The sequence below is a fragment of the Amphibalanus amphitrite genome, unplaced genomic scaffold, assembly GCF_019059575.1.
Source record: "Amphibalanus amphitrite isolate SeventyFive unplaced genomic scaffold, NRLGWU_Aamphi_draft 000701F_arrow, whole genome shotgun sequence".
Classification (NCBI taxonomy): Eukaryota; Metazoa; Arthropoda; class Thecostraca; order Balanomorpha; family Balanidae; genus Amphibalanus; species Amphibalanus amphitrite.
The window spans coordinates 120,631-135,136 of NW_024882195.1; the positions used below are offsets into that span (position 1 = coordinate 120,631).

The 14,506-nt window shown below is 47.6% G+C and overlaps 1 protein-coding gene across 1 annotated transcript in view; it reads left to right on the forward strand.

Moving 5' to 3' along the window:
- Positions 1-14,170, forward strand: part of LOC122364824 (protein spaetzle 3-like) — a 29,517-nt gene extending 15,347 nt beyond the window's left edge. The window contains exons 3-7 of the mRNA XM_043335582.1: positions 6,835-7,094; positions 7,518-7,546; positions 12,854-12,972; positions 13,456-13,581; positions 13,938-14,170. Of these exons, the coding sequence (XP_043191517.1) occupies positions 6,835-7,094; positions 7,518-7,546; positions 12,854-12,972; positions 13,456-13,581; positions 13,938-14,094 (691 nt within the window). The 3' untranslated portion in view covers positions 14,095-14,170. The remainder of the gene's footprint in view (positions 1-6,834; positions 7,095-7,517; positions 7,547-12,853; positions 12,973-13,455; positions 13,582-13,937) is intronic.
- Positions 14,171-14,506: the final 336 nt, after the last annotated feature.

A 14,506-nucleotide genomic window follows, 5' to 3' on the forward strand; every position in this document is an offset into this window, starting at 1 on the left:
TACCCGGCGTAAGTACAGCACCAGGGAGCGCTCTACCCGGCGTAAGTACAGCACCAGGGACCGCTCTACCCGGCGTAAGTACAGCACCACACTCAAAACTTTTTTACCACCTCCTGGAGGATTCATTTTCACCAAACCCGCAAGATAAGAGTATATTGAAAGGGTACCTCGCTGCTACCATTATGTGCATGGTAACGGTACGTGGTTCAATTGAAGTTATTCGCCAGCAAAGAGTGTTATTACCATGTAAATATCAATATTACTCTCGCAATCCTAGACATGACGAAAACTCTTTCCTCCTGGGTATCGTGCCTCGTGTGCAGGTGGTCGTTTCATGCGTGGATCTTGTTTATCCTCGTGAAGATAATATTTGAAAGAGTATCAATCAGCCAATCAAAAACGAGATCGGCCGTTTGAAGGTTGAAGGCCGCGCGCGCATCTGTCAGTTTTCCGTCGTTGGTCTCCGAGGGAGGGTGTGAGCAGTGTCGGTGCGGCGCCACGTGGCCGTTGGTGATTGTGCTTGTGTGCTGTTCATCGCCTATAGAGCCTCTGCGGACATTTTATCAGCGTGATTCAATAGCGTAGAGAAAGTCAGGGGCGCGGGAACTACTTTCAGACTGGGGGAGCACACCATAATAGAGATCAACCTAGGGTCCCCCCAAATCTAGTTTTCTCACCGGTTTTAGGCCACTTATTTTTCATCCCTTGGCTTTTTCAACAAAAAAAAGAAACAGTTGCAAAAAAGGACGGTATTCCGTTTGAAAGTTGTGGGGGCACCGCCCCCACTGGCGGATTCAAGGGGGCCACCGGGACCATGGGCCCAAAAAGCCTGAAAGAGGGGGCCAACATATCTTTTGGCCCCCCAAAACGCTCGAAGAAAAATTAATGTGAGAAGGTTGTGTAGTAGATACTTACTAGAATCAGCAGCGTGATTCAATAGCGTAGAGAAACCCAGGGGCGCGGGAACTACTTTTAGACGGGGGGGGGAGGTCACACCATGATAGAGATCAACCTAGGATCCCCCAAATATAGTTTTCTCGCCGGTTTTAGGCCACTTATTTTTCATCCCTTGGCTTTTTCAACAAAAAAAGAAAACATTTGCAAAAAGGAGCTGTATTCTGTCTGAAAGTTGTGGGGGCACCGCCCGCACGGCCCCAGAGTTGGGGGGGGGGGGGGGGGGGGCAAGCTGCCACCACTGCCCCCTCCCCCCGGTTCCCGCGCCTATGGAGAAACTACCGGGCTTACTAGCTTCCTTCATAAAGTGTCGTCATGTCTTATCGTCACCCGAGAAGGTCTCATTGCATAAATATCGATTGAGCTGTCAAGTTAACAAACTTGCTGTGGCAGCCTGACCTGACATGACCCGGCAACTTTTCATTCACGGAATATGCGCAATAATTTTTTTAGGAAAACTCACTGAGTTTTCGTTGAAAAAAAACTTGTTTTGTTTCGTAATTGTACAAGAAGCATATGAGGGACCTTTTTGTCCCTTCCTGCGAAACGGTAAAAGACTTATTTCGGTCACAGCTCAGGCCAATCTCTAAGGGTCAGTCGGGTCACTTATTTCTTAAAAGGGTCCTTACGGCATCCAAGGACCAATTCCGGCTTTTGAGTGCGCCACATCAGCATTTGATGCTACGACAGATGTCGAAATCTGAATATATGTTACAGGCCGTATGAAAATTCGGTCCGTTTGCAAACGGCCTGGCCCAGTCAGGCCATATGAAACTACCTGAAAACACCGGCCGTTTGCAAACTATGACCTGAAATATCAGACCGTTTGAAAACGACCTAGTTAGTTTCGGCCTAGCGGATCCAGGGGGGCCACGGGGTCATGCCCCCAAGCCTGAAAGGGGAACAACATATATTTTTTGTCCCCAAAAACACTTAAGAAAAATGAATGTGAGAAGGGCGTAGTAGGTAGAGAGAAAATACCGTATCATTAAAAATCTGTGAGCTTGATAAAAGTGTTGGTCTTGTCTTCACCCAAGAAGTTCTTATTGCACACTTTAACCATGGATGAAAGAACCTTCATCCCCTGGTTCTCCTTCATCCATGCTTTAAAGGGACTATCCCACCTTCTAAAATGTTGTTAAAACCAGTTAAATTGTGCCCGACTTTATAGATTGGATGACCAGGAACACGGTTCTGGCATTTATTTTTCATTAAACATCTTAAGCTTCCCATATTCCAAACACAAACTTTCAAATATGTGACGTCACAGCCCAAAATTACCTCCTTCCCCAGGCCACATTACTGTCATAAAGCTGATTCTTTTTACTCTGTAGGCACCACAACAAAGTTCAGACCAGGTTTTAAGCGATTTGTCAACGAACAAACCCATTTAAATCAGAATGACTAAACGAGGTGACGTCACACTAACGGTCGCTCCATGTTGAAGATAGGGCCTTGTACAAGGCCCATTTTCAAATGAAGGGAACGAATTTCTTCAACACCAAGAGGCCGCGGGGGTTGCAACCTAGATAGATAGTGGTTTCTGAACCTCGCCGCAAACTTGGCTATCTCAACTCAAACCCCATGTTAAAGGTGGGATAGTCCCTTTAACTCTCGATCGACGTATTGTGTATTGTGTATTGTGCCAAGCCAACCACAGACCCAGCGGCCCATTTACAGTGGCAGTCATGCCCATAAAATACAAAAAAAAAACACTACATACTACTACAAAGCACGATACGTTGTCTCAGATGTAAGCACCCTGAGAACGAGCGAAATCACACACATCAGAATGGATGCAGTTCGACGGAGCCAACATATCTGCATTCGGAATTTTCTGTAGAAAATTGCTGCATAGCACAGGAATGCGAATGAAAAGTCCCGACTTGACAGTGTTCACTCTGCCGAATGCGACATGAAACAGTGCTGGCTGCCGAGAACGTCTGTTAGGGACCGCCAGACCAAACAGACTCAGAAGGTGAGGACAGTCGATCCGTCCATGGTGCAATCCCAAAACCAGGCGGAGATCGGCTTGAATAAAGCGCGATTTCAAAGAGCACATGCCAAATCGAACAAGAAGCGTCTCATAACTCATGGGCAGGTCGCGACCGTGGGTGTTGGATGCCAGCCAAGACAAGAAGCGATGCTGCATGCGCTCGAGCCGCGCCAGATGTGTTACTGCTGCGCCACTCCACACAACGCTGCCATACTCAGCAATGGAGCGAACGTGGGCATTGTACGCGGCGATCAGCGCACTATGGTCAAACTTGACCCGCCGGGGACACCGAGGCAGTTGGACACCTCGCATAATCATCCCCAACATTTTCTTGCATTTCCGCACGGTCACATCGACATGCTGAGCAAACGTAAGCTTCGCGTCCAATATAACACCCAGATCACGCACCTCATGACAGCGAGTAAGCTCATGACTATCCAGTCTGTACACGGCGCGAACAGGAGATGACTTGAGTGTAAATGTTATACACTGACATTTGCTCGGGTTGAGTTTTAGCTTCCAGGTTTTAGCTCAGCCACATAGTCGGTCTATATCCCTCTGTAGGACGGCAACATCTTCAGTAGATTCTACGCGGTGGAAGAGCTTTACATCATCGGCATATAACAGACAATCAGTTTCGATGCACTTTGGGATGTCAGCAACATAACACAAAAACATTAGGGGGCCCAAAATGCTGCCCTCCGGCACGCCCGACCGCACAGCGGTCCACATGGAGTGCTTGCCATTCAGGACGACACGCTGCATGCGATCACTGAGGTAGGACGTCAGCCAGGTGTGAGCGAGGCCAGTGATTTGAAAAGAATAGCGGAGTTTGTGAAGGAGCAAGGTGTGGTTGACAGACGTGAATGCAGACGAAAAGTCTGTGTAGATGGCGTCGGTTTGTTTGCCTTTGGAAATGGAGGACCAGCAGTGGTTAAGGAAGCAGGAGAGGTTGGTGACGCATGAGCGGCCAGGCAGGAAACCGTGCTGATTGGGAGGAATGGCTGGCAAACACGCTGGCAGAAGGTTCTCAAATACAACTCTTTCCAGAATTTTTGAGCAGATAGGCAGCAATGACACCGGCCGATAATTTTCTGGATTGGTGTGACGTGTGACGTGTGAAGGACGTGTGATTTTCTGGACGTGTGAAGTTATCGTGTAAGGTATCATGAAGCCGATCGCGACGAAACTTTAGTACCCTCATGGTGACAAAGTCTAAAAATTTCATGACCCTGACCCAAGTGAACTTTGACTTGTGGCCTATTTCTCGAGACTGTTTGGCCATGTTGGAGGCCATGTTTGGCCGGAATAGCGATTCGGCGTATGTCGGCTCACATTATCCGCGCTTTTATAGTCTTTTCGTGGTTTAAAACGCTCAAACATGTGATATGATGTTGCTCCCACGCATTAGGGCGGATGCCAATGTCACCTTACGGTCAAGTCAGGTCATTGACCTTTGATGACCTCGGTGCACTTTTCCGAGTTTAACATGTTTCTAGGATAGTTTCGTTTAGCTGATTTTGAATTTAGCATTTTGCAACCATTTGAACATTTACGAAGTAGTTTTGATGCCTTCGTATCATGTTACGTAGCTGCCAGTGGTAGTGGACACCTGCTATACGGACGCCCATAAGTACTCCTACTGGTTGATCTGACCTGACCTGCCCCGACATGGTCTAAACGCATGAAGACATTATCTATGATCCAAACTAACATGAAATTTGTGATCAGCACAAAAAAAAACGTATTACAGCCTTACTTTAGGAGGTTCTGACAGGTCCTGATTTTCCCGTCTTTTGGGTCTGTGACCTGACCTGGGCGGTGTTTCACGGCACGCTGCCAGCCGCTGCCAGCGCTGATGGCACTTTTGGTTTCAATGGAGACATCAACAAGCCTATACCCACAACACTACCGAAGGCTGACCTTAGCTCGCGGAATGCGCTGTCAGCGGCTGTCAGCACGACCGTGAAACACCGCCCTGGAAGGTCAACCAATGACCAAGGACCTTAAAATCGGGTATCATCGGCTTCGTCTCGTCACTCACGGGCAACACGCCTGTTTTTTTCCGCGAGCTCTAGCTTAATCAGGGGCCGAACGGCAGGGGGTCCAACCGACACCTCCCAGCCCGCGAAGGCTGCGCCACGCACCGACCCGGAGCGGGCTAATTGGTCGACAAAAGCAATTTGAAGTGTTTTCAAAGTAATATTTAGGCTCGGGTTGGGTGGGCGACCATTTCTATTTTTTATTTTTAGTTTAAAAAAAAAATATCGTTTCAGGGCTGTGACGAAAAAATAAGTGGCCTAAATCCGATGAGAAAACAGGATTTGGGGGTACCCTAGGTTTGGTTACTTGCAGGAGTTGGCCCCCCCCCCAAAACGCAAGTCTGGATCCGCCAGTGCGTGCACGGCCACGTGGCAGAGTGTTGTAAGTAGGTACATACATTTTGTTGTGATGCATTTTGTTGGCGACTTAGAAAAAGTCATGCACTGTAGTGATGCAGTTTAATTATCCCACGTAGACGGGCGACAATCCAGGAACGCTACCGTTCACTTCAAATGTTGTGCGCTGTGCCTTATCCAATTCGAGGGAGCTTTATTATTATTTATATTCAAGTATTCATTTTAACTTTTAAGTGTTCATATTTAAGTTGCATTCAAGTTGTATCGTAATGTTTATTTACCGCGTGTGCATCGCTGAACGCTTTGTTCACTGAAAACTTTTTCCATTTCCTGAAGGGTAAACCCGCCATAGCATGGTATGCTTGACACACAGACGTTTTTTACCACCCTCCAGATGGTCAATTTTACTCTTTCATGAAGAGTAAACTCGTCAGTGAGGGGTAACGTGACACACAGACGTTTTTTTACCATCTTCTGTATGGTAAACTCTTTTGATTTACTTTCGTCTAGAGGGTAACATTTTCGAAGTTACACGCCGTGGAAGGGTAACTCTTTAACTGACCCTCCTCTAAAGAGTAGCATACCATCTACTCTGTGATTTACCCTCTTGCAGAGAGTATACCCTTTTGGCTTACCCTCAGTCAAATGGTAATGCTTACTCTTCCCCAAAGAGTTTACCCCCCAGAGGATGGTAGCTTGACACACAGACGTTTTTTAGCACCTTCCAGATGGTAAATTTTACTCTCTCATGGAGAGTTAACTCGTCAGGGAGGGGTAACGTGACACACAGACGTTTTTTTACCATCTTCTGCATGGTAAGCTCTTTTGATTTACTCTCGTCTAGAAGGTAACATTTTCGAAGTAACACGCTGTGGAAGGGTAACTCTTTAACGTGACCCTCCTCTAAAGAGTAGCATGCCATCTACTCTGTGATTTGCCCTCTTACATAGAGTATATCCTTTTGGCTTACCCTTAGTCACATTTACCCCTCCCTGACGAGTTTACTCTCCATGAAAGAGTAAAAGTTACCATCTGGAAGGTGGTAAAAAACGTCTGTGTGTCAAGCTACCATGCTATGGCGGGTTTACCCCCCAGGAAATGGTAAAAAAGTTTTCAGTGCAGGGAGCGCTCTACCCGGCGTAAGTACAGCACCAGGGAGCGCTCTACCCGGCGTAAGTGCAGGACCAGGGAGCGCTCTACGCGGCGTAAGTATAGGACAGGGAATGCTGTACATCGCGTAATTATACATACCTACCATGAACTATTGTGCAGCAACAAGCAACGAGCATGTCAATGAAATTAAATGCTAATTGCGATGGAACTTTGGAAGACATTTTGACATTTTGGAAAATATACAATATCACAGGTTTATATGAATGATATCAGACTACCAAATTTTGCACTACTTTTCACATTGTTTTATTTTGTGTCTAGGCAAATGAAACAAGAACACTTATTTGACCGATATTCATTATGTCTTCCCAGGGAGCGGATAGACCAGTTTATCGATCTGAACAAGGCTCTAACGCTGAGGATGTTCGGAGAGGAGCCCCCTGCCGAGGTCACCACCGGCCCGCGACCCAGTGACGTCACCATGGCTCCGCCGCCCAGTGACGTCACCACCACGAACGTCACCATGGCCGGCGCTATGATGCCGAATACCATGCCGGGGATGCGGAGATTTCACACCGTACAGCGGGTGCACTACTCTACTCGGACGGTGAGTCCACTACTCTACCCGGACGGTGAGTCCACTACTCCACACCGTACAGCGGGTCCACTACTCCACAGTCCACACGGACGGTGAGTCCACTACTCCACACGGTACAGCGGGTCCACTACTCCACACGGTACAGCGGGTCCACTACTCCACACGGTACAGCGGGTCCACTACTCCGCACGGTACAGCGGGTCCACTACTCCACACCGTACAGCGGGACCACTACTCCACAGTCCACACGGACGGTGAGTCCACTACTCCACACGGTACAGCGGGTCCACTACTCCACCCGGACGGTGAGTCCACTACTCCACACCGTACAGCGGGTCCACTACTCCACACGGTACAGCGGGTCCACTACTCCACACGGTACAGCGGGTCCACTACTCCACACCGTACAGCGGGTCCACTACTCCACACCGTACAGCGGGTCCACTACTCTACACAGTACAGCGGGTCCACTACTCTACCCGGACGGTGAGTCCACTACTCCACACGGTACAGCGGGTCCACTACTCCACCCGGACGGTGAGTCCACTACTCCATACGGTACAGCGAGTCCACTACTCTACCCGGACGGTGAGTCCACTACTCCACACGGTGCAGCGGGTCCACTACTCTACCCTGACGGTGAGTCCACTACTCTACCCGGACGGTGAGGCAGCCGGCGTAGCGTTTTGAGTTATATTTTCTTCAATACCTATAGCTTTTAGTTGGACTCAAAATCGTTTGCGTCCTAATCTGTGTCCTGACTCCTGATCCCTGATTAATTCAATGACATTTTGCATTTCGGATGTGTTTCAATTATAGCTGTTTTATGCAAATTCATACAGCAAGAAGCTTCATGGATGTCCCCGTTTCTTCAGCCTTCAGGCTAGTGTATAGTGTAGTGTAGGTAAGTTATGAGCACCGGTTTCGGACTAAATTCGGAGGGTCGTTGGTTTTCGAGGGAAGTGCCGGCCCTGTCCCCAGTGTTTGAAGGCGCCATGTCAGTGTAATGTAGAATCGTCACGATCCATTGAAATTCGCGTACAACGTTCTACGTAACCAGTTTCGCCTCCTTCGTCTCAGGCTGATAACCGTTCAGCAGGCGTACCAGGGAAGCATTGACTCGTGTAAATTGATAATGGAACGGCTTTGGCCAAATCGTATCGCACTATGCCTGCGCTTCCATGGGCCTCGTTGTGCTCTATACCTAATACCTGGGCTTTATTTCTCTCAGATCCCTAAACTAATTTCAGAAGAAGAAAAACTGTTACATTTGATCAAATAACCACATTAAGAAATCATGACCTTGTTCCTTAGCACGAAAAAAAAGCAAATCAGCCAGTCACCTAAGTCGCCATTTGAAACATAGTTCCAGCATTCCTTTCCGTATTTAGGTGACCTTTGCGCTACCTCTTCACGCTCCAAAATAAGCCTGCAGCATGGCACCCCAGTTTTAGGTGAATTATAATTCCTGGTGCGTCTCATCCCTTCTCAGCATTATAAGCGGCCCGGCCCACCCCGTAAAGCCTGACCGTTGCGTAAAGCGGTGTCGAGCTCAGTGTTCACCGCAATACTTGTGCTCGCTAAGGTTCATGCAATGTCTCCGCCGTGAGAATCGCGGATATCAAGCGGCCGATTTCATAAAACGGCAAAAAATACGACGACGTTCAGTTTTACATCCAAATATACGCATTTGCATTTTGCATTTAAATAATGTAGTTGCAATTCACACCCCAACGGTTTTATAAAGCATTTGCGGACGTAACCAAGGCGTGTAATCAATTATATGAAGTTATAAACTATGATTTAGGTAGTGGATGTAGTACAACAGTTAATAAAAAAAAAAACGAAAGCCTACAACTGGCACATCACATGCCCTTCGATCCCAATCCCTCTTCACCCTCTTCTAAACGGTGTGGTTAGGGCGTAAAGTACACTTTGATGTATTTTATGGATCAAGAGTTAGTTATCGGCAACCGGTAGTGGTTTTGTCATGTGTTGTTTTCTCCGTATCGCTCAACCAGGCTCAATACCAGACAATATGAGGCGCGCATAGTGCAAAGTGCATACCAAATGCATACAATGTTTCACAGCCTTGCATGTCCGGGTGTCACCACACCGTCTGACAACTCTAACGTGTACCTACCATGGCCGTTATTTATACTTTTTGAATAAAGTCTCCCACTTAACACGAGGTCCAGTAATCAGATCTAATCACTCGCAATGTCCTTCTTTTAACTAAATCTCGGTAAATTGATGAGTTAAAACCAGTATAAAGGCCTCTTTATCTTCAACCTGCTAAGGAAACAGCAATACATATAATTTAAAACGAGCTAAGTGTTTTGCCCAGAGCCCTACAAGACTCTCGTTTTTACTCGAAAACTTAGGAAATATCAGAAGATTTACCGTTATCAGTAGCTTTCTTTCAAAAATAAAAGGTGGTACCGAGCAGCGTACTTAAATATCACTTATTTCATTTAAACTAATAGCCCAATCTCGGCATTTATGTAGATGACTACTCATGCCCTAGTTATATGTCATCACAAACATTTCTTTTTCAACTCTCAAATTTCTTTTTACGAGCCCACTTTCCTTGTTCACGTGCCGACGGCATCTTGCCCTGAAGATTTGGCCCGATTCCACTGTCGACTTTTCTGTGGCAGTTTCAGGCCAGGGTTGTGACAATCCCAACAGCAGAGTCGCAACATAATCTGTCGTGTAAGCCCGTAGCTCATCCCGTCCTGTACGGGTGACCAGGGACAGGCTTGCAAGTCAGCCTTATCTGCCGGTTGAACGGAGCCGCAACTGCCGGATAAACACGTGACAAACGTGCCATCCTCGGGTGCAGTGTAACAAGAAAAAAAGGAAATCACCGGGTCAAGACGGTAGTGCGCCTTTTCCAAATGTCTCATGAACCATACCCCTAGTGAAGGTTACGATTCACGACTCACGACAACCCTGTATATTAGAGATTACCGCCGGAACATCACGAGCTTTTCCATTCATCTCATGGCCGTGTTTCCTGTTCCGACCTTGCTCCAGCACCGAGCAGATCATTGGTCAAGGCTTGTGGCACGAGACCGCCGCACAGTGGGCCAGGCGCTTCAAAAAAGCGGAATTAAATCAATGAGCACAGCTGCGGTGCCAAAAATGATTCGTTACAGGGTAAAATATCATGCTAAAGCCGAATCCGATATCCATTTTCAAATTTGATTGGTTACGCTAGGTCACTGACCTATGACGTCATTATTTAATTTCTGCGCTGCACATATGCCTGGGACAGGCGGGCACTATGCCGCATTGGCCGCGCGTTTGCAGTCTTTTCGTGGTTTCAAGCGTTCAAACATGTGATATGATGTTGGTCCCATGCATTAGGGTGGGTGTAAAGGTCACCTGAAGGTCAGGTCAGGTCATTGACCTTCGATGACCTCGGTTCACTTTTTCGAGTTTTACATGTTTTTGGGCTAGTTTTTGGAGCTGAATTCGAATTTAGGAACCATTTGAACATTTACGAAGTAGTTTTGGTGCCTTCGTAACATGTTACGAAGCTGTCAGAGGCGGGTTGACACCTACTACGAATACCCGGCAGGATCCATACTGGTTGACCTGACCTGAGCTGACCCGACCTGGCCTAAATGCATGAAGACATCATCTGTGATCAAAACTAACATGATATTCGTGATCAGCATCCCGAAAAACCCCTTAGCAGCCACACTATACGACGTTCTAACAGGTCCCGACTTTCGGCCATTGACCTGACCTCAGAGGTCACCATTTGACCTATGACCTTAAAACCGGGTACCGTTGGCTTCGTCTCGTGACGACCTACACGATGGTTTTTCCGCGAGGCTCTAGCTCAATTAGGGGCCAAACGCGAGGAGGGTCGCATCCCCCTGTGCCGTCGAGGGATGCAAAACGGCCTATGCCGGCGAGGGTTAAACCCTTATTTGTCCATTTCGCGCAAAAATGCGCAAAATATTTGCATTGGGCAGCAAGCTATACACCTTGAGGAAAGTCAGGCAGCAAATATCTTCGTGTTGTTCGGTGACGTTTTCTTTATATCCTTATATAAATTCATTGCGTCGTTGCACTACCACGGTTCCGAACAGGCACTGTAAACCCCACCGCTACTAGTAAGCATGAAATAGTTCCCGGGAACTTGAGTACGAGAAACATGCGCAGAAATACTTGCTGTTTTTTTAAAGCTATTTTGTACGGAATAACTTTAATAATTTTACGCTGAGAGCTTTTGAATCGGGGGAACGGAATATGGTACACAGCAGTCATTTCCATCTCCAGTCGGTAAGTCCTACTTTGCGACGTTATAGCATTATCTGCCTTGACATTGGGGAAAGGAAACTTGCTTATTCGGAAACTTTGGACATTTTACAATACTCTATCCCATAATTACAGGAATTTCACCGAAGTTGATTTTCGACTTAATTCCGCTTTTTTGATGCGCCTGGCCCACTGTGCGCCGGCGGTTACCAAGTGCCATTTTACGTTGCCTTGAAGGAAAGTAATCGGATCATTGTGATATAGATATTGGTGATAAACAAATCATGATCCATAAAGCATCATAATTTGAAGAGAGGTACCCACGACACCGAACGCCAGACCATTGTTCCAGCTCGGCTCCACCGAGTCGTGGCAAATCTGATCCACTCCCTGTTGTGCGCCAGACCGCAGTCGTTCACGTTCATGGAACGTTACGCAACACACGAAGCCACGGTCTAATCTCAGGACCGAGGAAGGGCCGTTGGCTAATGGCAGGCAAACCTGATACTATCTATCGTGGAATATGCATTTGTTGATTAAATGGCTCATTGTAGTGATTGTCTCGTGCATGTGATTGTAAAATGCTTAGATTGCAATCCTTTGAAGTAGTTTGTAAACAAAGAGATAAACAAATAAGGATTCAAGTTGGTTAAATATGGACACGGAGCACTGGCCATCAGCTCACCTAGCATGATTAATTTCTGTTGTTGGACCACACCCCGCATGCCACTCCCACTGTTTCTCAATCTCTCCCTGCGTCCGTCTCAGCGCTACCTCTGAGCGTCCCGCTGACCTTTTACACAGACCCGGCGCTTTCAAAGCGGTGCGGCCGCGGACCGGAGAGATCATCCTCTGAGGAACACTCGGCGCTGCACATAGCACGATCGTGTCGCCGGGTGATTTTTACCGCCGCTGGTTTTTACCAGAACCTGCAGTACGTGACGTCAGTAGTCAGTTGGGTCTGCAACTGTGGTGAGAACCATTGTGAGAACCATGGTGAGAACGGCAGTGACTCAACGGCGGAGGCGAGACGCTCAGAGTTTTTCTCAGTCGGTCTTTGTTGACACGGGTAATATTGGTGTTCAAATTGGCCCCTTCAACAATCCTTCCACATGGTCCGATTTGTTTACGAATTTTCCCTCGAGAACGAAGCGAGGCATGAATGAGCATTGGTCAGGAGAAAACTTGCTCATTTATTCGGTTGAAACCAACAGCTCCGATCACTGTTCGGTGCCTTTGTCAGCGCGGAAAATTGACAGCGCTGACATACATTGGCATTTAGGTATCCATGACAACACTGCAGGCGCTTCCGTCGCAACCTCTTCTTTTTCGTTGTCAATTTGACGTCATATAACCTGTCGTTTCTAGACATTGTCTTATGACATCATATCTGTCATTTTTCAGCCATGTCCGTAATTACGTCATGTCTGTGGTTTTTTCACACATTGCTCTAATGACGTCATATCTGTCGGTTTTTTCACACCTTTCTCTAATGACGTCATATCCGTCTTTTCTCAGTCGTGGCGCGGCAGGCGGTCAGCGAACGAGACAGTGGCGCCACGGGCGGCGGGACGGCGAACTAAGAGAGACGACCCGATCCCGGCGCCGCCGACCATTGACAAAAACAGCGAACACAGGTGGGTCCGGTATGGGCAGCGAAACAGCAGCCGCCACGAGGCGCAGGCTGCGTATCCTTCAGGAATGGTTAATTTGGTCCAGAATACACGAGACGATAGATTACCTACCTAAGTGTTAGTGTTGACCCGGTCTCCCGATAAAACATATGAATGTGTAGGTAGGCATTTTCATTCACAAATAGGGTACATTCGATTCGGGAATGAAGGTCACCGGCGTGAAAAAACAATTGGTACGGAACACATTGTACGGGCTGTTATAATGTTGCTGTAAAAAATAGCATTTCACTGAAGCACTAACGAGGTGCACATCATGTCATTAAATGACATTAAATAAGTGACATTAAATTTAGTTATGGATGTAATGCTCGGATTGACTGATTTCTGGCGACGGTAACGCCAAACAGTTACTATAAAAATATAGGTACCTATCCATCGCCGAGATTCGAACCGCGACTGACCGCTCTGCGCCCATCTCTGCTGCAGGGTGGATAGCTGCGAGTCGCGGATGGAGATAATGACGCCCTTCTGGGCGGAGAACTCGGCAAAGGAGGTGCGAGTGATCGTCAACACGAAAAACTTTCCGCAGGCGATCCGCGTCGAAATCTGCACGTGAGTATAACTGAGTCAATATTGAGCCCAGTGCGAACGGTGTGAGCTAGCCTCTGTGTGGCCTCTGTGAAATGGATCAGAGTCTTGCATCAGACGGAGGTTCGAGCGCAAGTTGGCTTGCATTCAACTGTGTCAAAAGGTTAGGTCACTGAGCACAAGGTTGGTCCAGGTTGTAGTGACTTCCAGAGCCCGATGTGGACCGAACACGGCAGACGAACTTTGTGTACCACGATAAAGAACGCACTACTCAAATCTTCCACAACAACAAACGCACAACTGTCTTTTTGTCTCTCTAGCTCTTCGTTGTCCATATCGTCGTCTGTCGTCTACATTGTTGTGTTCTATTCTTTTTTCAGGCGTCCCACGACCAGCTACTGCAGCGGAAACTGTCTGTGTGAGCAGAAGTACACCTGGTACAGACTGCTGGCCTACGACCCGGATAATGACTGTAAGGGCATCTTCATCGACTGGTTCCTGTACCCGTCCTGCTGCGCTTGCCGCTGCAAACCCTGACAACTGCAGTGCAAATGCCGGCCACTGGCGAGCGGGCGCGAGGGTGTGTGTGTGTGTGTGTGTGTGTGTGTGTGTGTGTGTGTGTGTGTGTGTGTGTGTGTGTGTGTGTGTGTGTGTGTGTGTGTGTGTGTGTGTGTGTGTGGTGTGTGTGTGTGTGTGTGTGTGTGTGTGTGTGTGTGTGTGTGTGTGTGTGTGTGTGTGTGTGTGTGTGTGTGTGTGTGTGTGTGTGTGTGTGTGTGAGTGGGTGAAGTTTGTAATAAAGGACATAGGTCGTGTAAGTGAATGGTGGTGTGTTTGTGCGATGGAAACTGAGGCGCGGCAATCGTCCATGTCGTTACAGTAGACGGTACAGAATGATGAAGGATAAAGTATGAATAGGAGCAGGATGAACGGAAGGTAATCATGCCTACTA